A 22,495-nucleotide genomic window follows, 5' to 3' on the forward strand; every position below is an offset into this window, starting at 1 on the left:
GGATAAAAAGAGGGGAGAACCGAGTGTTTGGGGTAAGCAGCTGCGGTTGGGGGTGTGTGAAGAGGCAGCCGGCCTGCCCCCCCATTCCCGGCCTGCCCCCCCGTTCCCGGCCGCCCCGCAGCTAAAGGCGGCCCGGAGCTGGTCCGGGGGCTGTGGCAGCGTGCCGAGAGCCCGTCCCATGGAATATAAACCTGCATCGCCTCATGGTTTGGTGTGTTGTATGTCCTTCCCCATCCCCATTTATTTTGGTTCAGTTCCTTATCTGAAAAAGTTATCTTAAAAAGATCTTAGAGACCTCTTTGCTTTAGTTGCAGTAATGCTTATAGAGCGCTCTCTGTTTAGATGATAGAAATGCATCAAAACCGGCGCGACACGAAATATATGGGACCAAGGAGTGCACTCTGGTTGGCCCGGAGGGCCTGTTAATGCTCCTTAGTCAAGCGTATCCAAATAGTACTTTGGATGTTCTAAAAACAAAACTCTGTTTAGAAATTAGGGCTCGTTTGTACTTAATTAAAGTGCTTAACCTAAACTGGTGAAAATGTTACTTAAGCTTTCTATAATCTTGATCTACCCTACTAGAAAAGAGACAGATAACTTGCATGATGGTAAAGGATATCAAGCGGCCTGTGCGCTCTGCATCTCAGCATTGTGACTTTAATACCTGAATCATTTAGCTTTTCATTGTTTTTAACATAGCCTTCAAAAACTAAAACTTTTCTCTACTATTTCCAAGTCAGGCTCTTCTCTGCAGGCTGTCCTGCATTTCTATGACTAATAAAGGTAGACCAGATCCGACTCGGAAGTGGTCTGCTCTTCAAGGGAGCCCTGCCTTGGAGTGATGCTCCTCACAGACAGTTTCCTTCCAGCAGAAGTCTGTCAGGAGTCTCAGTTGTATGGATTAATTTTATATTTTTTGCCATTATATCAAGACTACTGAACTAAGAAGGAAAAAATCCTTCGACTGGTGGGTTTTTCCCCCCCTTAGAAAGAGTCATGGAATCTGCTTAAATATCATTGCTTTGTTTTTGCAGTCTCTGTTTTTCAGGGGCTGCGTTCAGCCTTTGCACAGGAGGGAAGGCTGTGCAGCATTAGGCAGATAACACTGCTGGCATGTGTTCTCAGTGTGGAAAACAGGAATGAGGAAGCTAAATGTAAACTCATCCCTGAAACCAAAGCAGAATCATTGTTATGAAACTGGTTTATAAGGTTATTCTTTGGTTTGGGCTTGTTTTTATTTTTTTTTTCTTCCTTTTTGTAGACCTTTCCCGTGCTTTGAGAATGGAGTCATTACCTCAAGTGAAGGATGCTGGGTTCTGCTGTAGGTTTTAACCGTAGAGTTAATGTAGAAGTGCCCCATCTGACAGAGATGATGGGAACTGGTGCTGGCTCTGTGTTCAAGTCCTGATGCCTCTTTCCTATCTTGTTGATATGCAAGAACTTGGTGGTGGTAGCTTTTGCTTTTTTTCCTGATATCAGCATATGGTTTATCTTTAGTTATCCAGCTCATTTCATCCATAGACAGTAAGAAGTGTACAGCAAACATCCGGCATCTGCTGGGTTTATTCTCTTCCAGGTTTCCAGTCCTGGTAAAGTTTCATGAGTGAGTTTCCCAGTGAGATCCAAAGTGGCTGCTATCCCTTTGGAAGCCATGTATCTCCAGGTCTATAACCCTAGTATAATTCTCCAAGCTGAACAAGTTTGTTCTTGTGACCTATGTTTGAGGGCAGTGTGCTCCAGAGTTCCATTTTTGTCTGGGCATCCTGACTGTATCAGAAACAGTGTCGCCAGCAAGACCAGGGCAGAGATTGTCTGCTGTGCTCAGCAATAGTGAGGCCACATCTTGAATCCTGTGTCCAGTTCTGGCCTCTCAGGACAAGAAGGACATTGAGGTGTTGGAATGTGTCCTGAGAAACACAACAGAGCTGGGGAAGGGTCTAGAAAGTAAATCATATGAGGAGCAGATGAGAGAGCTGGGGGTGTTCAGCCTGGAGAAAAGGAGACTCGGGGAAGACCTTATCACTTTACAACTACCTGAAGGGAGGTTATGGGGGATCAACCAAGTAACCTGTGACAGGACAAGAGGACATAGCCTCCAGCTGCACCAGGAAAGATTTAGGTTGGACATCAGGAAGAAATTTTTCACAAAAAGGGTGGTTAAGTCTTGGAACAGGCTGGACAGGGAAGTGTGGAGTCACCACCCCTGGAAGTGTTCAAGAAATGACTGGATGTGGCACTTAGTGCTGGAGCTTTGTTCATAAGGGGATGATCGTTCAGAGGTTGGACTCGATCTTGGAGGTCTTTTCCAACCTTAATGATTCTATAAAGGTGAAGGTCCTGGCTTCACTTCAGGAGCTCCTGGCAAGCTCCTCTGCCAGCTCCCTCTGTACCCTTGGGTGGGATCCCATTGGGACCTGTAGGATTGTGGGTGTCCAAGTGGTGTAGCAGGTCATTGATTGTTTCCTCCTGGATTATGGGGGCTTCCTTCTGCTCTCTGCCCCTGTCTGTGGGCTGCTGGTCTTACTGTTAAAAACTGAGGCAAAGTACCTCTGCCTTCTCCTTATCTGTTGTCATATGTTTGCCTGTACATCAAGTGAAGAATGGAGATTCTCTTTGGTCTTCCTTTTCTTGCTGATGTATTTGTAAAAATGTTTTGTGTTGTCTTTTACGGCACTAGTCAGATTAAATTCTGTTTGGGCTTTGACCCTTGTAATTTTTTTCCCTGCATAACCTCCCAACATCCTTGTGGTCATTCTTCACTCATCATCTCCATCAATGAGTGGAATTACCTCTTGGTAGCATTTAGTGTGAAGAAATAGAATAATCTGGTCTGTTTTCTGCCCTTTTCAGTGTGAGATTTAGTTTGGTATACTTGTCACGAGACCTTGGCTTGTAAATGGAACAAGCCCCTTCCCATGGTCATCGCAGCTTTCCTCATGTAGTAAAAGTCAGTAGCATCTTCCTTGCAGAAACACCAATGTGAGCAAGATGAATGACCATGAAGAACTCTTTATCTTGAGTTCTCTTTGGTTTTCTGTGGATAAATGCTATCCTCCTGAAGGAGATCTTTTTATATCCCTCTGAATGTCATTATAAATGGAACAGAGACAGGAGGAAAACTCTCCTAAAAAGATTTTAATCCCAGTACTAGCAATTTTTCTGTTGTATTAAAGATACATAAATCTGGCAGAAAATGAACCCCCTTGGGTTTCAGCTGGTCCTCAGAGATCAGAGGAGCTGGGTGTAGCTGGGCCGAAGTCCTGATTATAGCCCATTGGACACTATCAGCCTGGCCGAGTTCAATAGGAACTTGCAGGATCCAGATTTGCGAATAGTGCGGGTAATTGAAGCGACAGGAAAGCAGATTCTGAATTGCTGGTGGTAAATGCACCAACTACAGAGTGTTAATATGGGCTGCTACAGAAGGAATAGTGACAGAGATCTATTAGTGATAGATCTAAGTAAATACTCCCAGGTCTGCTCCAAGACAGTTGGGAGGCACAAAGCTCACCTAAAGGCATCCCTTCAGGGACAAGGAGTGACACAGTCCATCAGCTGATCCAAAGCAAGTAGTGGAACTTTCTCCTCTCTCTATTGTTTTGCTCAGTTTTTTGGTTGTTCTTGTTTTGGGGTTTTTTTGCTCCAAACCCCTCCTTTTATAGTATAATATTTGGCCTTTCCCAAAGGGATGGAACAATTCAATTGCGTATTATAAGTGAGATTTTGGTTACTGGGGTTGCTGAACCAAGTTTGAAATCAAAGATTTTGGGTTTTTTCTTTGAAATCTGGTGTGTTTTTTTTCATCAGAGCTACTTCTTGGTGCAGAAGTGGTTCGAGGCTTACCTGCCATTAGTTGCGACACGCTTGAGTCAGGAGTGTAACAGACTAAACTTGATCAAATGAGGTAATGTAAGTGGTTCAGATAAATACATTCTTCCTTTTCCTAGAAATTTTCCTCTGGCAACATCGAATGTTTCAATGGACACTGTTTAAGATCAATGAGAAAAAACATGGCGCCCTGTTCAGACTCTAGCTTTGACAAAAGCATGGAAATACTAAGTGAAAATGTCAATCGACACTTTTCAAGGTATTGTATTTTAGGTGTTCAATCTCTATTTAAGTATGAATGAAAAGTGAAAGCATGCACAGTGAGTCATGTCATGATAAATCTACAGCTAAAAACCCACAAGGGAGTATGAGTATGTTAATGTCAGTGCCAGTGTCTTAGAACTAGAATCACTCTTCTTAGTAAAAGTCTTCTGATTCTACAAGAGGCATGTATCTGCTCCTGGGTCCTTTGAGATCTCTCCTCCACTTAGGTTACTGAGATATTACCTGCCTTCTTGAGACATCAAGATGAGCCAGTTGGGAAATAATCTGTCCTTAGAGAACTGCATGCATATGGTACACAGCAGACTCGGGATCCAGATTCTCCCTGGAGTCCACAGGCTTTTCTTTGCATGACGTTGAGTGCCAGATTGAAGTTCCCCAGTGCTGAGGGGCAACTGCAATTCAGTGTGATTCAGTACTTTTGTACAATACTTCTAATACAATTCTGCTCTCCTTTCTTCTCCTCTCTTTCTTAATGTAGGCAGTTGGCAAAGCCAAAATCAGGCCCAAAAAAAGACTATAAAGAAGGTAAGTAGTGATAATTCCTTAAGATTCCTTTTTAGCTGGATATCTGAGAAGGATTGCATTTGGTCACTTTGTCCATTTAACTTGGCCCCAAAAACTTCTGAACTCATCAGCCAAAATCACCTGAATTTGTGAGACTAGATATAACAAAGTTAGGAATTTCCACTGAGTTCTATGAAAAGAGGTAGGTGCAGATAGGAGAAGATGCCATTAATTCCTTTCAGGCTTGGGAAGAATGCAGTGTGAATTCCTGAATTTTTAGGTGTTAGAGAATCTGTTTCTTATCTCGTGTTTCTTTGTGTCAGTCATTTTCTGCAGAACTGGTTAACTTTACAGGTTAACTATAAATCAGTTTTGCAAGTAGGAGGAGATATTGCAGTATTGTAAAAAAAGTCAGTTATAACGTAATTCAGTCATGAGATGCACACTGGCGTGGGGAAGGTGTCCCTGAAGTTGAGCATTTCACCTTGGAACTGACTTGCCATGCTGAGTACACAAGCAGGCTTGGTGCCTTAAGGCCACTTTAGGGCAGCTGGGAAAATCCTTTAGCTCCAGGCAGCATTGTGCCAGCTACAGGCCGAATGTGGGAAGGGACCCAAAATGCACTTTGTGTGTAGTAACTCAAGATCTATTTGGGCAATGTAAACTATTATTTACTGAACTCAAAGTTAGTTTTATAATTGGTGATGATGATGTGTTTAAACTAACGTGGTGATACATCTGTTACTCTCTCACTGACCTCTCTTAACAGTTTTAATGATAGTACAAGTAATGAACCCATAGCAAAGGATGCTGTCTGGTAAATATTGGGCAGATGTCTTTTAAAGCAAGCAAGCATTTTTGAGTTCTTTATACTTAGGAGTTTATCTTGAGGCATTTCTTGTCTTCTAGGGCTTTTGTGTCATGGTGCAGAAAATGAAAATGATGCATGCTTAGACAGTGTACCAAAACTGTGCATCTTTAGAAGAGACCTCGCACATAAGCAATTTTTAGAAAAAACTATTAGATACAATTTTACATGAATGGAGAGAAAACACCTTAGAGGTAGGCATTTGTTGTTTTCACTTTCCCAGGGAGAGGTAACTGGAATAAATTTGCCTCCTACATGGAACCAAAGCTGGGTGTTTGTTTTCATCAGATTGGCTTTCCTGTCTATGAAAAAGCTGCTATACAAATCAGACTTTCAAATATGTAGTTTAAGCGTAAGTACTTCAAGTTGAATGCTGTGATCACAAAAATAACTTTCAATTCAGTATTTAAATTTTAAAAATCAGTTAAAGGCAGGAGGTTTTACATTTTGCTAGAGCAAGAGTGAATTAAAGGGACTGACATATTTCCCATCACAGGAAGTTTTATGTATTATTGCATTTTAGTGTCCAGAACACTGAAGACCAGAGCTGATGCAAAAGCTGCTGAGCAAGCCCATGAAGAAAATGGGGATTTGGAGGTTCGCCGCAGCTGCAGGCTTCGACAAAGCCGTTACACCACTACAAATGACTCTGTTTTGTTTGACAAACTTATAACAAAGTAAGGAGGCTTTTCTCATCTTGCAAAGCTACTACAATGAGCCTTATTAGCAACTCTTTGTACTATGGCAAAATATGGCTAGGGACTTTCTCCTTCTTTTCACAGCAGGAAAAGGTATTGTTTTTCCTAGCAGCAAGAGCTATTTGCATTCACTGGTCAGGCTGAGACTTCCCTATGAGCTGCTAGATATGTGCTAGATCTGAGTGATTGGATGCTAGGAAGAAATTGTTTACTGTGAGGGTGCTGAGGCTCTGGAATATGTTGACCAGAGTAGCTGTGGATGCCCAGTCCCCAGAAGTGTTCAAGGTCACATTGGGACTTTGAGCAGCCTGGTCTGGTATCTATGTGCTGGGTAGGTTTAAATGTTTTCTTATGAACCAAAACAATCAGTTTATGTTGTGACTTTCACTAGATTTAACTTAAGATACTAAGGAAAGTTGGATACTGGCAAAGTGAAGCAATCCTAGTGTTTCTGCCTGTGGCTTAATTGCCTTGTGAAGCCCAGACTGAAATTTGTTTTCTGAAAGGTTTGCAAAGTGTAACAGCAGTAAGGTGTTGTGTCTAGCATAAGTAGTCACTAAAAAGCAACATGAAACTTTAATAGCAGTGTAGAGAAGAATAAGCAATGTGTTGTCTGAAGAAGGATGTGAACGAAGTAACTCAATGCTATCATGCAGAGCAACCTAAGTACTATGAAAAGCTGCCATAATTTCTTTGTTACCTTACTATGATCTTCAGAATTCTCTTTTCCTACTAAAGTAGTTGAGTTTTTTTTTACTCTGTTCAGCAAGAGGGGTAAATAAACCTGAAAACAATGCATGTTTGCAAATCCTCAAACATTTGTTCTTAATTCTCTCCATAAAAAGGTAAACGTTTGACCTAATTTTTAAGTAGTGTTGAAAAATTTGGCTGAGTGTCAATGACTCTTGTGTTGTGCCCACTGTATTAAAATGGTTTGGTCATTGTCTGCTGTTCTAAATGGGCTTTTTTTTGTATTTGCATATTTTTGGTTTTTTGTGTCAACTTTGTATCTTAGTACTGCAGAAGCAGTCTTGCAAAAAATGGATGACATGGAGAAGATGCGTAGACGGCGGAGGATGGGAGACCTGGAGGAGTTCCACGACACAGAAGAAGTAGATACTAATTTATTTTGCTGTTTTTGTATAAATAGGGTATTTCACATAGGGAAACTATTTCCCTGCCCCGAGAGGAACTCATGTTAAAATGATAGACAGCCATCATATTTCCTCTGTTTTAGTTCTGCTTTATTAAATTAAGTTAATCCACTGTCCTTTTGAATGGCAGTCAATTTGGTTTTTAAACAGCTTCATAGCCTGCTTTCAATAGATTTTTTATTTGGATCTGCATTCCTGTTTTAGAGTGGAAACCCTTGTTATTAATCTTACTAATCCTGGATTCTAGCATGATATTCCTGTTCTCTCTTGCTGTACAATCATTAAATCTTCCGTGTATATGGAGTGCCTTGGTAATGATACTCCACAGGCACCAAATATGCCCACAGGTTTTCTGCTTATTTGTGACTGGTCTTTCATGTTTCTTTTTTTTCCTTTAAGGAAAGCCTCGATATGGAAAGGACTGACGAAGAAATAGCTGATAATCAAGGTAGTGTTGTAGGATAATTCTGTTTTGAATTTTCTTGACTATGCTCTAGCCAAAAGCTTTATCTTAAATAATTGAGATGGGATGAACTACTGGGTATTTTTCATCTATAAAAAGAATCTATGCTGCCACTGACATTACAAGCCACAGTCACAGACTCTAGGGCTGTACTGTAGTGAGCTCAGAATAGGTTTTCAGAGGAAAAAAGAGGTTGTCGTTTTTCCAAAGTGCTTACAACAGAAAAGGTTGTGGACAAGTGGGGTTACAAGTAAGTGTAGTGCATTTAAAATTTCATATTATTCGCAACAGTACTTAAACAGTGGAACATAATGTTGATACACAGGGGGTTCCTCAGAAGAAAGTGAAGCCAAAGAAGACGATGGTGAAGACACTCGAAAGCGTTACTCCTTTCGGCAGAGGAAAACTGTTGAGCGTTATCAAGCTCCATTGCAAAGTAGGTTACAGGCACAACTTCTCATAAGAACTAATTTCTTGCATGGAAGTGGGAGTGTTACAGGGCTTTTTTTAGAATGAAACTATATACACCCACTCAACATCTATTTAAATATCTTACCTGCCATTTTGTTAAATGCATATATACTGTGCACATTCTATTTCTTTGCCTTTTGGCATCCTTACTGTTGTTTTTCAATAAAAATACTACCTATGTATCCTTGAAAGAACAGTAATTAAACAGACCTAATGATCTTACTCTTGTGGTTTTCAGTTCTTAAAAATCAGGTGTGTATGCTTTTGCTTTTATTGTGCACTGATTTTTAAAAAAACCTCTTCCCCCCCACCCTTGAAACTTCCCCAGAACTTAGAAATGGGTGATACACATCCCATTCTCTGCCTCTTTTAGTATCCTGCTTTCTCTTAAACTTGTTTGTAACATTAACCTTTTCTGCTTTCAACAGAACCAAGACAACGTAAGATGTATTTTGCTGACAGGTCTTCGCCCGTCAGACAGAGAGATTCATGCAAGGGAACTAACAGGTCTGAGTTTGTTTAGTGATAGTTCTTTCTCAGTAGTGCTGTCAGTCACATGACTGAATACTGCTTTCAAGAGTTTTTGGACTTGTAATTCGATATTAACAGTATGGTTATTGCTGTGGTAGTCTGAGAGTATAAAGAAAGCAAATATTGGGGGGAAGCCCATCCTTTTTACTGGCCATTAGATTTTATTTGAAAATGCAGTTTTTGTGGTGGTGATGAGGGTTATAGCTAACTCTGTATAACTGAATTAATTTGTTCTGGAATTGAAGCCAAATTCTCCCTCTGAAAATCTCAGACAGTTGTATCTTGAAGGATGCAAATTATTTTCTTAAAACCAAAGACAATTCACTTAGAGAGAGAGCCTGTATGGAAGTTTTAATGAAATTTTTTTTTAATCACTCAGATACTGATTCGGGTTTCTCTTTGGAATCAGTTTCTGTATGAAACTATATTTAAAGCAAGAAAAATGCTAAATGAAATTCTAAATTACAAATTGGAGTAGCAATGACAAATAGGTTTAGGATCCTACAAGTGTTGAATGCCATTCCTTGCTAGATAGGAGCACTTTGTTTAGCATCCTTGAAAGCAGGCAGTTATGGAAGGAGGTGGTTTTGAAACCAAATTTTGAAATTAAAAGGTTGATGTTTCACAGAGTGGATACATAATGCTAAGTGAAACTTGATTTGTGTGTGAAAGAGTGGACAAAAAGTAACTTGGTTAAGATATTTCTTTTTACACTGGTTAAACATTTTACCTTCCTAATAAAAATCAAGTTTTGCGGTCACAAGGAAAATCACATAATGTACTTTAAAATCAGATTCACATGGAGTAAAATTATCTGGAAACTTACTAGATCTCAAGCTAAACTGAGATAGTGTTCACTTAAATCTTGATATTACTTAGTGTTTATTTTAATTGTTTTAATTGTTTGTTTGAATGTTTGCAGACGGAGACACACAGTCCCCAGCAGTGATTCCTCTTCCTCATCTGATGATGAAGAGGATTTTGAGAGGCAGAGGAAGAACAGAAATTTAAGAAGGTTAGTGCAATTGGAGAACAGGGGAGGACAGAGTTTACTTGGGAGGACTTAACACTTCACAGTCAGGAAGATGTAACCATCTTAATCTTGTTCAGTTTGTAAATTCTGGCAATTGTATCTGTTTATACAGCTGTAACTGGACTCTACAGTTGGATTTTTAGAATTGATTTTAATAAGCAATTTGATTTCTAGGTGAGAAGGGGGGGTAGCAACACTTTGATAAAACTTCTTAATATAAAAGTCTGCTGCTCCTGTGCTTTACGGTAGCTGATTCAGAAAGAAAACCACCATAACAGAGAATGTTATAAATAGAGGAAGTGACAGAGATTTGGTTTCTTAACAAATGCTCTAGAAAAACTGGTTTAGTAACAGTCTAACAAATATGTTTTCAGCCTGATGTCTTTCTGACTAGTCTCCTGGCACACAGGTTCCAGAGGCTTTGGGAAGGACTGGCAGTGATAGGGAGCCTTTATAATCTTAATACCAACTGAAATAAGTATCCTGTTGGGCTGTAACTTTTCTAATATAGAAGTTAAAAGTATCTGAAAGATATCAGTGTGTTTGGGGATTGGGAGGGGCAGTTTTCTTCCTCATACGAATCACTGTCAATCCATGGTCTGCACATAAGGAATAACTTGTTCTAAGCTTGTATTCCTATATATGCTGTGTTGACTGGCATGGATATTCGTAAGTGCTAAGAGCTGTTAAAATAATTAACTCAGTTTAATATCTGGAGTAACCATTTTCCTTTCTTTACTCATGGACACTAAACATAAAACAGCTGGAACAAATATTTAACAATTCAGGAAGTTTATACTCATTTGTAAGGTCATCTGCATTCACTTGCTGTTATTAGAAAATCAAAAATCCACACTCTAAGTTAGAAAGCGCCTTTCCTTTTCTCCTTAATTCAAATCAGGTCTCTTCCTGTCAACTTTCGGAAAAGTGATTTAAAGGGAGTTCACAAGGACCGCATGAAAATTGGAGCGAGTCTGGCTGATGTTGATCCAGTGCAAATAGATTGTTCAGTAAGTATTTTTACTTCATTGTGTCAGAGAAACATTTTCAGTAATTTTGAAAGCTTTCAGTAATGCTCTGTCTACAACTACCTTGGCTTACAGTTTTGTTTCAAGCAGTTTGAAAATTGGCATGAGTGTTTCCTTTGTGCTGGCATCTAATTTCTGATGGAATTTGTTCCGGTTTGGCCAAATTTAGAAATATATCCTCTGAGGGAAGGCACAACCACCCCTCCCCCACCAGGTCCAGGAAAAATAAAGTTTAAAGGCACAAGAATTAATTTCTGGGCATAGGGCAGCGATATGGGATACACATCACAAAGTCACCCCAAGACAGAACTCTATCAAGGTTACAGCTTTAACATCTAAAATGCGTTATGGTGTCTTCATCTTTAGGTACGATTTGATGGCGTGGGTGGTCTTTCTGACCACATTTCAGCTTTAAAAGAGATGGTGGTTTTTCCATTGCTTTATCCAGAAGTCTTTGAGAGGTTCAAAATTCAACCTCCAAGGTAAGGGATGCCACTGAAAACTGTAAATTCTACTTCACCTATTTTCAGGAAAATATTCAACTGCGCTATTGTTGTTTCCACGCTTCAGAATTTTAAGTGTTGATTGATTGGGGTTTTTTTTAGCACTAGGAAAAAGTAATTTTTAAAAAAACTGATAGAATCCAGCGTACATGTGGGTTCAAAGATTTACAGTGTGGTAAGACTGTTTTAAAAGTGTCTTGCCTTTCAAAAGGGGGAGGTGGACTGGTTTTGAGTTCCACATGCAAGTGGACTTGATCAGTTTGTAAGTGGTAGTCAACTGCAGTTCGTTTTGTGGAAGTCCAATTGTCTGTTCCACCAACTCTTTTTTTCAAGAGTTCCAGTAGCAGTTTTACAATTGATTTGACTTGTAACTAGAACCTTGCAGTGCTTGTTGTGCTTGGGCTAAAAAATGCATCTGTCCACTTTTTACACAGCTGAATGAGTTCTGTATTATGAAGTGAAGTTATTAGAGATTTAATTGTTAGATTTATATATTCTTGGTCATCAGCACTCAGTGATGGTATATTGAAATAGGACTTCAGATTCTTTGGTTTCTGTAACTTTAAAAGTATTACAAACAATGAAGAGAGCTTTGTTTAGGAGAAAACAGTTGTATGCTTTAGGGATGAGGGTGGTAACAGGTACTTCTCTGGTATTTTTCTTATGTGAATTTTTTTTCTTTTTTTTTTTAAATTGCAGAGGCTGTCTATTCTATGGCCCACCAGGGACTGGAAAGACATTGGTTGCTCGTGCACTTGCTAATGAATGTAGCCAAGGTGACAGGAGAGTAGCCTTTTTTATGAGAAAAGGTGCTGACTGCCTCAGTAAATGGGTCGGGGAATCTGAACGACAGCTTCGTTTGTTATTTGATCAGGTACAGTTGAAATGTACATTACATTCTGCCTGAGTTGTAACTAACTTCCTGTGGTCAAGAACAACTCTCTTTCATGTTTTGTCAACTCCTTCCATTGAAGTGGGATTGTCAGTGTTTCCTTTTTCAGTAACATTTTTAGGGGCTTGAAGTTTTGAGATGCAGTAGGAAAAATTAGTGAAGCAGTCAAGAGAACCTTGCAAAGCAACATGCACCCGCAGCTCCTTGCTTCAGGAAAGAAAAATCCAAACAGCCACAAAAAAGTTTTCAAGAAGTGCTGACTTTTGGTCAGAGGGAAAAAAATGCAGGCTGCAACCATGGTTATTTTTAAATTGATAACAAAGGTTGCTTCCAGAACTTGTAGTACAGTTAAGTCCTGGCTCTGTTCTTGGTGGTTGCCAAATAGCTGTAACAACCAGTGGTGTGATTTGTTTCCTGTCACCTATCTCAGTGGGTTGACCTAGGCTACTGCCTAATGTTACTCACGACACTTTACTACTGTGGATCAATGAGTAGGAATCCCTGATGCTCATCTGAAAAATCTACTTCCAGGGACTTTGCAATCACAGTGTTGTTTGTGCATTTCTTCTCCAAACAGTGCTGTTTTCCTGATGTCAATATTCCTGTATTTTCACTGTAGGCCTACCAGATGCGACCTTCAATTATTTTCTTTGATGAGATCGATGGTCTTGCTCCTGTACGGTCCAGTAAACAAGACCAGGTTCATAGGTAGGGCATGTTTTGTGTCAACTTAGAAGCTGCTTGATCTTTGTGAAAAAGAGACCACAACCTATTTAACTTGATGTGACACATTCATTTATCCTGAAAACTAGTAATTCAGTATTACTTAATTTCACGTTATCTTTAAATAGTAATTAAAAACAATTCACTAAACTTGATACCAGCACAAGGTCTGTGATACCTTACCTATTTTGTCATGTCTTAAAATGATTGGTCTTTTTCTTGTCAGCATTTTGTCAATGTGTTGCTGTTGTCCACAGGGACAGCGAGAAAATCCCATTTATCCTGGACTTCTGTGTAGTTTATTTAATTAATTACAGACTCATTTATATAGCATTGTTCACAAAAGTGGTATAACATTATTGGGTGCTTTACCATACACCTCCCAGAGTGATTGGCTGAATGCTACGATGCCCATTTCAAAAGATTTTCTTCAGTGTGGAAAACAAGACTGTGCATAACAAGTTTGCACCTGTGAGATAAACTCTTGGTTTACAAAACCCTCTACGCTGTTTACAGCTGGCTTGCCTGAGAAAGGAGACTCTCACAAGCAGCTCTAAAATGTAGGAAAATTTCTCTGCCAGGTCTTTCAGCATCTACAAAGAGCTTGTCCTTTTTGAGTGAGCATTAGTGATTATGTGGAACTGAAGAAAATTAACTAAACTGCTGAGTGAAAACTGTATTCTTCTCTTAGCTCTGTTGTATCCACACTTCTGGCACTTATGGATGGCTTAGACAGCAGAGGAGAGGTTGTGGTAATTGGAGCCACCAACAGGCTGGATTCTATAGATCCTGCTTTACGAAGACCAGGACGCTTTGATCGAGAATTCCTCTTCAGCTTGCCAAACAAAGAGGTCAGAACTTCAACTCAACCTCAGTGCTTAGTGTGGCAGAGTCCATCTTTGTAAGAAACCCCTGCAAAACAGCAGGATTGTGGAGCAGTGACAGTCTCCTCAGTACTGTACTGCTTGGACAAAAGAGGGCTGTCTGGAGAGACTGTGCTGTACTGTGGAGGGCAGACCTGGCACTGAATATGTATCATTAAGCTGATTGCCTTCATCTAACTAATAGGTAGTTAGTTCTCTAATTAGTTTTGGTTTCTCTGTGACCAGCAAAGAAAATGGAGTGCTGCTACTCAACGAAATGTTTAAAAATGACTGTATGAATTAGTTAAGAAGTACTGCTATAGCACTGTGAAATTGAAAGAAATGATGTGCAGACAAGAATTCTTTTTTGGTAACAAAAACTTTGATCCAGACTGGTGCTGGAACCAATTAAGTATGTTAGGAACTGATGTTCTTTCTGGTACTTAGTAATAGGGACTGGGATAAAAATTTGAAGTCCCTGCACAGGTGCAGGGCTAGGGAAGCTTCTTGTTCAATGACAATAGGCAATAAAAAAAATATTGTGGGTGGGGGTAGTGGGCAAAACTTGGAACGCAGTTCTTTTTCTTAGCACCTTTTGTAAAGTGCTGGATTGAAGGCTAGTAAGTGCACTAAAGAGTGCATTTAATACAAACATTTTTCTTCAGTTTTTATCTGCTCCCAGGACAAGGAGAGGAGGTGCCATGAAACAGGTCTAATACACGCTACCCCACTGTGGAAGAATTTTAGAAATCTGCCATAATTAGTCTGTATACCATGAAATACTTCAGTGAAAGTCCTGCTAAGATTAGAGATGGGTATAGGCAACATTTGACATGTTCTGGATGAGTGACAGTAATCTGAGTAATAATTATTGTTCTGCTTGGTAGTAACATTAGCAGTAGGGAATGGAGTGCTAGGACTGTTTTCCTTGCATGAGCTGGCAGAATAGCAAATATGATGAACTAATGAGACTGTCACTATGAAATTTTGCTGAATTTGAGAGAATTTTCTGCGAAAAATCTGTTTGCAGATAAGTTTGGGGGTTTTTACTACAGTATTTTCTTCAGGATCTCACACTTGTAAAAACTCACTTTTTATGGAAGATGTAAATGCCTTTTATTTTATTGCAGTCCCCAGTAAGAGTTTAATATAATGAATTTAGAATTAGGAAATTTCCTGCTTGAAAAAACAGAGCATGTTAAATGACCTTTAGAATACTTCAGAGTTTAGCAGATAAGAAAAGTATTGGTATTAGTGTGAGGGTTTTGGGGGTTTTATGTAGTGGTGGTTTTAAGAGAAAATTTAGGGCAAACTAAAATGCAAGTGTTTTGTTTTCAGGCGAGAAAAGAGATTTTCAAAATCCACACACGAGACTGGACCCTGAAGCCATTGGACAAGTTTCTTGAAGAGCTGGCTGAGAAATGTGTTGGTGAGTTTGAAAACAGTGTAGGTTACTGCACACGACTTGAGTCACGGGGAACTGGAACTTGTTCCAGGCAGTTTTCGAGCTCTTGTGCGTCGCTGTAGAGTGAGGCAGTGAGGCATCTGGCATGTCTTGAGAGCAAATCAAGATAGATGCTGCTTTCAGTTTTCTTTTTTTTCTCAGAACACTGAATGGGTTTAAGCCGTCTTTCCCAGGAGTAAAGTTTTGACTAGGAGGCTGCTTCCTTAGTGCAGGATATCAGGCTGTGAGACACATAACAAAACTTCTCTGCAGTGCAGTAATTCTATAAATTGTCCCTTACTCTGTTAATTTTTGGCTGCATGCAAAGTCTTTCATTGTTGCACTTTAGAAATCTTGGCCTTGACTTCAGTGTTGCCTGAGCCTGACATAACATTTGATTCTTGCTTTGTTTATTAGGATACTGTGGTGCTGATATTAAAGCCTTATGTGCTGAAGCTGCTCTCTGCGCTTTGCGCCGCCGCTATCCTCAGATATATGAAAGGAGTGAGAAACTGCAGTTGGACATTGCTTCAATTAAAATAACAGCAAAGGATTTTGTCATGGCCATGCAGAAGACTGTTCCAGCTTCCCAGAGGGCTGTGGCTTCACCTGGACGAGCGCTATCACCTATTTTAAAACCACTGTTAGAAAATACTCTGGAAAGAATTTTACAAGCCTTGCAGAGAGTATTTCCCCACGCAGAGCTTGCACTGAAGAAGGACCAACAGCAAGGTATAACAATAACATCTAGTTGTTTAAAATTCTGCCAAAGCAAAAGCTTCTGATATGTGCAATAACACACACAAACCTCTCAGCCATAATAACAGTTCAGGTTTATAATCTGCATGTGCACAGTGCTGGATGGGAGCCGTAAATGACTTGCTATACGCAGTGTTTTAGTAGTTGTACGTTAGGGCTTGGCTTCCATAGCATAAGTGAGCTCATGGTCCTGACTGTATCAGCCTTGATCAGGTGTAATTTGTCAGTTGGTGAGAACAAATAAAAATTGATACACTCTCTCTTGATTAATGGAGGCCTGTGAATAGTTAGTTACCATGCTAATCTCTGGAGGCTGTTCTCCCAGTATTGCTCCCAGTAGAGCTGGGATTGTTTGCATTGATAAAACAGAGACTCTTCAATGCAATGAAAGCACTGGGGCTGGGAGGTGGGTAATTGCACCCCCTCTCTGTTGTCCAGCTCCCATTATCTTCTCCTTTCGTGATCTTGAGGAGCCTTATTTAGAAGTTGTGTGGGTCTTTATATTCTGACTGACTAGTTCTGGACAAAAGGAAGTCTGTGGCCATCGCATTCACTTAATTTCCCCACATCTGGTGGGAGAACCTGCTCCAAAAAGCAGTGGCCTCATTAGGTTTTTCAGATGTCTGGAACTACAGATGTTGTTCCTAATCAACTTTATTCTAAGGAAAAGAAACCTCCCAAGTTTTTGTCAACAGAGAAACCTGATGCAAATCATGGGACATAGGACAGCTTTGTAGAGACTGCAATCTCCTTAGATCTGTGGTAAAATGAACTCTTCAGAAAATAGCATTCAGTGTGTGCCCTCAAACAAAATACAGGAGAATGGTTTCCTGCACTGATTTCAAAGGTGTGTTAATGCAAGAGTGAGATTTGGACTATTCAAGAAAGTCAACAAAGCTCTCATCCTTAAATCCTGTTTTAGGAAATGATGTGATTGACAGTGAAGAGGAATCACCATCAATCTTTGAAGAGAAGCCAACTCATAAAATGCCTGATCGTGAAAAGGCAGAATTCCTCACTTTAAACAGGTCTCATTTGTCCCCTTTATGTTTACGTTTTTAAGATGGCCAGGTCTGTAAACTGTTCTGTTGTGAGGGATGAAGGAATGATCTGTTTGCAGATAAGTTTGGGGTTTTTTACTACAGTATTTTCTTCAGGATCTCACACTTGGGAAAACTCACTTTTTACAGAAGATGTAAATGCCTTTTATTTTATTGCAGCCCCCAGCAAGAGTTGGGTTGATTAATGTTTGCAAGAAGCGTGAAGATCTAGCTGGGTACTAATGTTCTAACCAAACACACTGCCCTGACATGCCCAGCCCTATTTGCCTAAGTCAAAGTGATCCACAGATTATTAGAACATGTCGATTTAATCCATGGTATTCCTTGAACAATTCAAGACCCAAGAAATGTGGCTGTCTGCCCTTTTATCTTAAAAAAACCCTAAGGATTTGTGTAGCCATCTTTTGCCCTTCTGCCTTCCAAGATTGTTAAACCAGAAATAAAATTGAGAAATGGCTTGTTAAAACACTGTGAGAAAAACTTAAACAAAGTCTGCATTTTGTATGTTTAACCTACAGAGTTTGTTAATCTTTTGATGTTCTATTGTGGAAGTTGTGTAAACCCAAGAGCTGAAGCAGTAGATTATTGTTTTCACTGTTGGGTGTCAGTTATTCTTCTCCTTTTCTATTGCTATGCTGTCCAGAAAATGTGACCTGCTGAGCTTGGTCTCAAGGATCTTTGACTTGAGCGAGTAAAGGTACAACAGTCTTGTGGTAGAAAAACCCACAAACCTCTTCTCAAGTGTGTTTCATGCTTGTAAAACAAGATGATTAGGAAATGAATAGACAATTCAAAAGATGAAACCATAGAAGTAATTTAACCAGTCCAATTGTATGCTTCTTCAGATACAGCTAATGTGTTTCAGTGCCCACTCTAATTTTTTTTTCCTGGAAACGTTGGTTTTCTTCTTCCTTACCACCATCTCCAGGCACTATGGCCAAATTTTAGCTGAACTCAGCAGGTGTAGAGATCTCAGTTACTTGAAGTCAAGACACACTGAAAATGGTTGTGTGCATGGAGTGAAGAGACCCAGATTGGTTTGTGCTTAAAGAAAGAGTTGTTGTTCTGCCCCATATCAGGTTACTGACCGGTTGTGTGTGTATTTGGCTGGACAGTTTCCCTGAAGGATTTAAGAGCTCTTACTTAACCCAGCTAAAGGAATGGCAGACATGCTGGGGACTGACTGGTAGGATTTCTTAGTGGAGACATGGTACCAGTTTTTGAGAAAACAGGCTTTGGTAGTCTTCCTGATCACAGATGAGCTTATTATTTGGTGGGAAATGGAGCATATTTACAAAAAGAAAGCATATAGGAAAAAACTTCAACATCTGGGTGCCTATTAATCACTTGTTTTTAAACTTGTTTTCTTCTTACTGTTGTAGAAATCCTCGTTGCCAGCCAACATCTTTCAGGCCACGGTTCTTATTAGTTGAAGATCCAGGGTGTGGGCAGGCTTTTCATCTGGCACCTGCAGTAATCCATGCCCTGGAGAAGTTTCCCGTTTATACACTAGACCTGCCTGCTTTATTTGTTAGTACCACATCCCCAGAAGAAACATGTGCACAGGTATCTTTTTTCTCTTTAATCTGGTAGGACTCATGAACTGAATATAAACTGTATATAAACTAGTGAAATAAGCAAAATTCATTGTTAGTGGAGAAGGCCTGGTTGGAATATGCTGTTATGTTTACTTCTGTCTGGAAATCCACTTTTCTTCTAGATGGGATGATACTGTATAAGGATGTTAAACATAGTCATGTTTTCCATTTGAAAGGGAGCAGTGACGGTGTTGCTAGCAGCTTGGGAAGATGGGGGGTGCTGCTAATAAAGCACTCTGTGGCAAAATATCCTGCTGGTCTCTGTGGGATACAGGAAGTTTTCATTGCTTCTTAAGGCTCTGTGCTCTCAGTAGATGGCTCTGCATCAGCTTGACAGCATCATGCACTTTCTGAAGCCCTATTTTTTATTGTATTTGTAGGACAGTCAAGGCTTGGGTGGAAAGGGTTTCTTTTTTTACATATACAGTTTGTAGTGCCGCAGTACATGCAGTAAAGGAATTAAAATTCATGTAACACTTAGATTTTTACACTGGTGTGCTTTCCATCATTAGGAAAATTAAATATAAGCAGATTAGTGCTGGTTTCTTCTTTTTTAGTTTTAGGCCGGGAATACATGTTGTTGTTTGGCATCACTGTATTAAAATATTTTGACCTTTAGTAGCAGCATTTGAGAGCTGTAGGAGTCAGGACAGACACATTGCATGGCTCATTTGTCACATAGGAGGAGCAGTTTTCCTTTTGTTATGTGATGGTTGCATCTGTGGACATGTAACTACACGTGTAGGCACTGCCTGGATATACCATGTGCGCTTCCCACCTTCTGACAGGAACTCTCTGAATATTGTTAATCTGAGAGGGCACATGGAGAAATTTGTTACTTCCCTCTGGCAGTAGATGCATGTTGTCTTCTGTGATTGAGGTGCCATCTGTAAACAGTGGCTTGTGCTCTTCCAAAGCATATCATCTGGTGTGATGGATCCTTTGGTAGTAAGAAGTTGTGATTTAGCTCTTCAGGCAGACAAAAGAATGGTCACCTCTTATAAAATGTGCTTGAAATTATGAATTATAATCAGGCTTCTCACATAGGTCTTCGTTTGTTGAGTCTGTGCTCCAGTCTGTATTAGGTATGTGCCTGCTCTGAACTGAAACTGGTGTAGTTGCAGTTGTGTGGCAATTTCTCTAGGCTAATACATCTTGATGAAGGGTTAGTCTTGTTTTTTTGGGCACACCACCAGATTGGCTGAGGGCTCTTAAGGAGTTCTCTTACACCTAAGTAGTTTTGAAATCAGGCAGAGATTCAAGTCTGTTTCTGTCTGTCTAGCCATGTCTGTGTTTGACTCAAAGTGAAAATTTTACCTTACTGTTTAAGGAGCAGTTCACTTATTGGTTTGTCTTGATGTTTTAGCTTCATGTACTCCTATTTCATAAGATAGTTTGACTGATACATAGTTTAGTATCCTGTTCTACAGGATGTAGTTTTCTTACCTGAGTTTCATTTTACCAGTTGATGCGAGAAGCTCAAAGAACAGCACCAAGTATCATTTATGTCCCACAAATCCCTTTGTGGTGGGAGACTGTTGGACCTACAGTGAAAGCTGTTTTTACAACACTACTGCAGAACATTCCAACGTTTGCTCCAGTTCTGCTCCTTGCAACAACTGATGTGAAACATGGAGATCTCCCAGAAGAGGTATTTATCAATACTTTACTCTTCCTTTTTTGCTTGTTACTGTATAACTCCTTGAAGCATCGGAATACTCTGCCAACAGAATTCATACTGTTATTATTTAGGCACCCAAGCCCAGTCTCTTAAAATTTGCTTAGACAAAACAATGCTGAAAGCTTTTGTCTAAAGCGTTTTCTGAGTAAAAAGATTGACTTCAACCCAACTCTTTCACCCTTCTCACACACTGATGCTTATTAGACAGATGTACAAATTTGCTTCAGGTGATCATTTTGGTGTCTGCAAGATGTTGAGGTGTGTGCTCAGTGAAGAATATACAGTGCTTGAGATGTGGATAGGAAAAAGATTGCTTTACTGAAAAGTGAAAGATGTTTTTACTGAAAAAGTACAGTGGTCACACTGTTACTGATGGAATGTAACTTCAAATTTAAATAATTTCATTAATATTTCAGTTTCTTTTTACATCTAGGTGAAAACTTGACAAATTAGAAAGATAAGGTCCAACTTCCATTTAAGTAACTTGGAAATCAGTTTTTAGTTGTATTCTGTAACAAAATTCAGTAAGACTACATGCTGAGCTTTCTAGACATTTGTGGTGGTACAACTACCCCCCCTCCCCTCAGGCTGCACTGGGATTTCAGAAACAACATCAGAGAGTGTTAAAGGAAGGTGTTAAAAATGTGAATATGCTGTTCCGATTATTTTGTCTTGGTAGCAAGTTTTTATGCTGTTAATAAATGCTTTCTAAAATGAGGAATGAAATTACTTCCATACACTTTGGTAACAGAGATGGAAAAACAGAGTGCAACCTGGAAAATGCAACTTTAGACTCATTTAAATTATCAAAACCAAAATTTTCAAAGCCACCTTACCAAAAAGCTGACATTTGTATGTTGAACCTTGCCCGTTCCCTCTATAGCTGCCATAAAGATTCGAGCTAAAGAACAGAAAGGCAGGTAGATACAAAACAGCTAGCCTTGGAGGTGGTGACTGTCACCTCCTTCTCAGTGGTTTATCACATGTTTTTTTCATGTAGCCTAAACTCTAGAAGGTATTATTCCTCAGAGCAGGTGTTTCAATTTGCCTTTTAAAGCCAAGAAGATGACTTCGCATAGCTTGTCTTACCCAGGTGAGTATTCAGCTTAGTTTAGAAAGGTACTCACTGTTTTGGAATATAATATAAAACATGTATGTAGCCTTATATCTGAAATATCTTTTCTGCTCATGCTTTAGATAAAAGCTTTGTTTAATAAGGATCATGAAGAAGTTTTCAAAATCCAGTGGCCTACCTGTGCTGAAAGAAGAAGTTTTTTTGAGGACTTAGTTATGAAGCAAGCTCAAAATATGAAACTTTGTTAGCTGTAAGTTAACAGCTAATACAGTGTTTCCTTTGGGGGTAATTTTCTAGCAATTATTTTTCATGTGCTTGTATTTGAATTAATTAACTAAATTAACTAAAATTTTCCCATTAATTTAAGTTCGGCGGCCATTGGAAGTTCTGCCTGTAGCACCACCACCTAAGCCCCGACAGCTGACAGAGGAAGAAATAAGACAGCTGGAGGAGCAGGAAGAGGATACATTGCGTGAACTGAGGATTTATTTAAGGGATGTGACTCACAGACTTGTCATTGACAGACGTTTCAGGGCATTCACAAAGCCTGTTGACCCAGAGGAGGTAAATTAGTGTTGATGTGCTATACCATTATAGCTGTGTGTATTCACAATTTCTCTGTGTATGTTCCTCGGTGTTAGTGTGTCCTTTCTAGGAAGGTTTATCTTTGTCTTTAGGATCATAGTATAATGAATTTCCAGGAAACAGGAAGTGAATTTTTGTTTTGCTTTTACTTTTTTTGACTCTTTGGGGCACTCACATGTCTATTATTTCAGTGTTCACTGAAGTCACTGTGTTCCTCCTAAAACCTCTTTAAAACTTGAGACTATGTCCATTAGAAGGGTCATCCAACAGGGATCATCTAGTCCAAGTGCCAATTATATTAAATGCCAATACAGTTTGCTTATGAAAAGGCTTTCATATGTAGGTGTATTACAGCACTAAAAAGCAGAGATCTCTCCTTTTTTCTGTAATTTTAAACAGTACTTCTAGGGCTGTTTTAATAAAGCCTAAAGCTCTTTAATTGTCTGTC

General features: G+C 39.5%; 1 protein-coding gene across 1 annotated transcript in view; it reads left to right on the top strand.

Annotated features, from left to right (window-relative positions):
* Window positions 1-63: 63 nt before the first annotated feature.
* ATAD2 (ATPase family, AAA domain containing 2) overlaps window positions 64-22,495 on the top strand; it is a 30,635-nt gene continuing 8,203 nt past the window's right edge. The window contains exons 1-21 of the mRNA XM_008642616.2: window positions 64-1,321; window positions 3,948-4,087; window positions 4,592-4,638; window positions 6,009-6,162; window positions 7,199-7,295; window positions 7,737-7,785; window positions 8,126-8,236; window positions 8,700-8,778; window positions 9,725-9,817; window positions 10,737-10,845; window positions 11,230-11,345; window positions 12,066-12,240; window positions 12,878-12,966; window positions 13,673-13,832; window positions 15,183-15,273; window positions 15,706-16,020; window positions 16,970-17,075; window positions 18,491-18,674; window positions 20,172-20,357; window positions 21,585-21,705; window positions 21,830-22,026. Of these exons, the coding sequence (XP_008640838.2) occupies window positions 1,307-1,321; window positions 3,948-4,087; window positions 4,592-4,638; window positions 6,009-6,162; window positions 7,199-7,295; window positions 7,737-7,785; window positions 8,126-8,236; window positions 8,700-8,778; window positions 9,725-9,817; window positions 10,737-10,845; window positions 11,230-11,345; window positions 12,066-12,240; window positions 12,878-12,966; window positions 13,673-13,832; window positions 15,183-15,273; window positions 15,706-16,020; window positions 16,970-17,075; window positions 18,491-18,674; window positions 20,172-20,357; window positions 21,585-21,705; window positions 21,830-22,026 (2,634 nt within the window). The 5' untranslated portion in view covers window positions 64-1,306. The remainder of the gene's footprint in view (window positions 1,322-3,947; window positions 4,088-4,591; window positions 4,639-6,008; window positions 6,163-7,198; window positions 7,296-7,736; window positions 7,786-8,125; window positions 8,237-8,699; window positions 8,779-9,724; window positions 9,818-10,736; window positions 10,846-11,229; window positions 11,346-12,065; window positions 12,241-12,877; window positions 12,967-13,672; window positions 13,833-15,182; window positions 15,274-15,705; window positions 16,021-16,969; window positions 17,076-18,490; window positions 18,675-20,171; window positions 20,358-21,584; window positions 21,706-21,829; window positions 22,027-22,495) is intronic.

The sequence above is a fragment of the Corvus brachyrhynchos genome, unplaced genomic scaffold, assembly GCF_000691975.1.
Source record: "Corvus brachyrhynchos isolate BGI_N302 unplaced genomic scaffold, ASM69197v1 scaffold28, whole genome shotgun sequence".
Taxonomy (NCBI): domain Eukaryota; kingdom Metazoa; phylum Chordata; class Aves; order Passeriformes; family Corvidae; genus Corvus; species Corvus brachyrhynchos.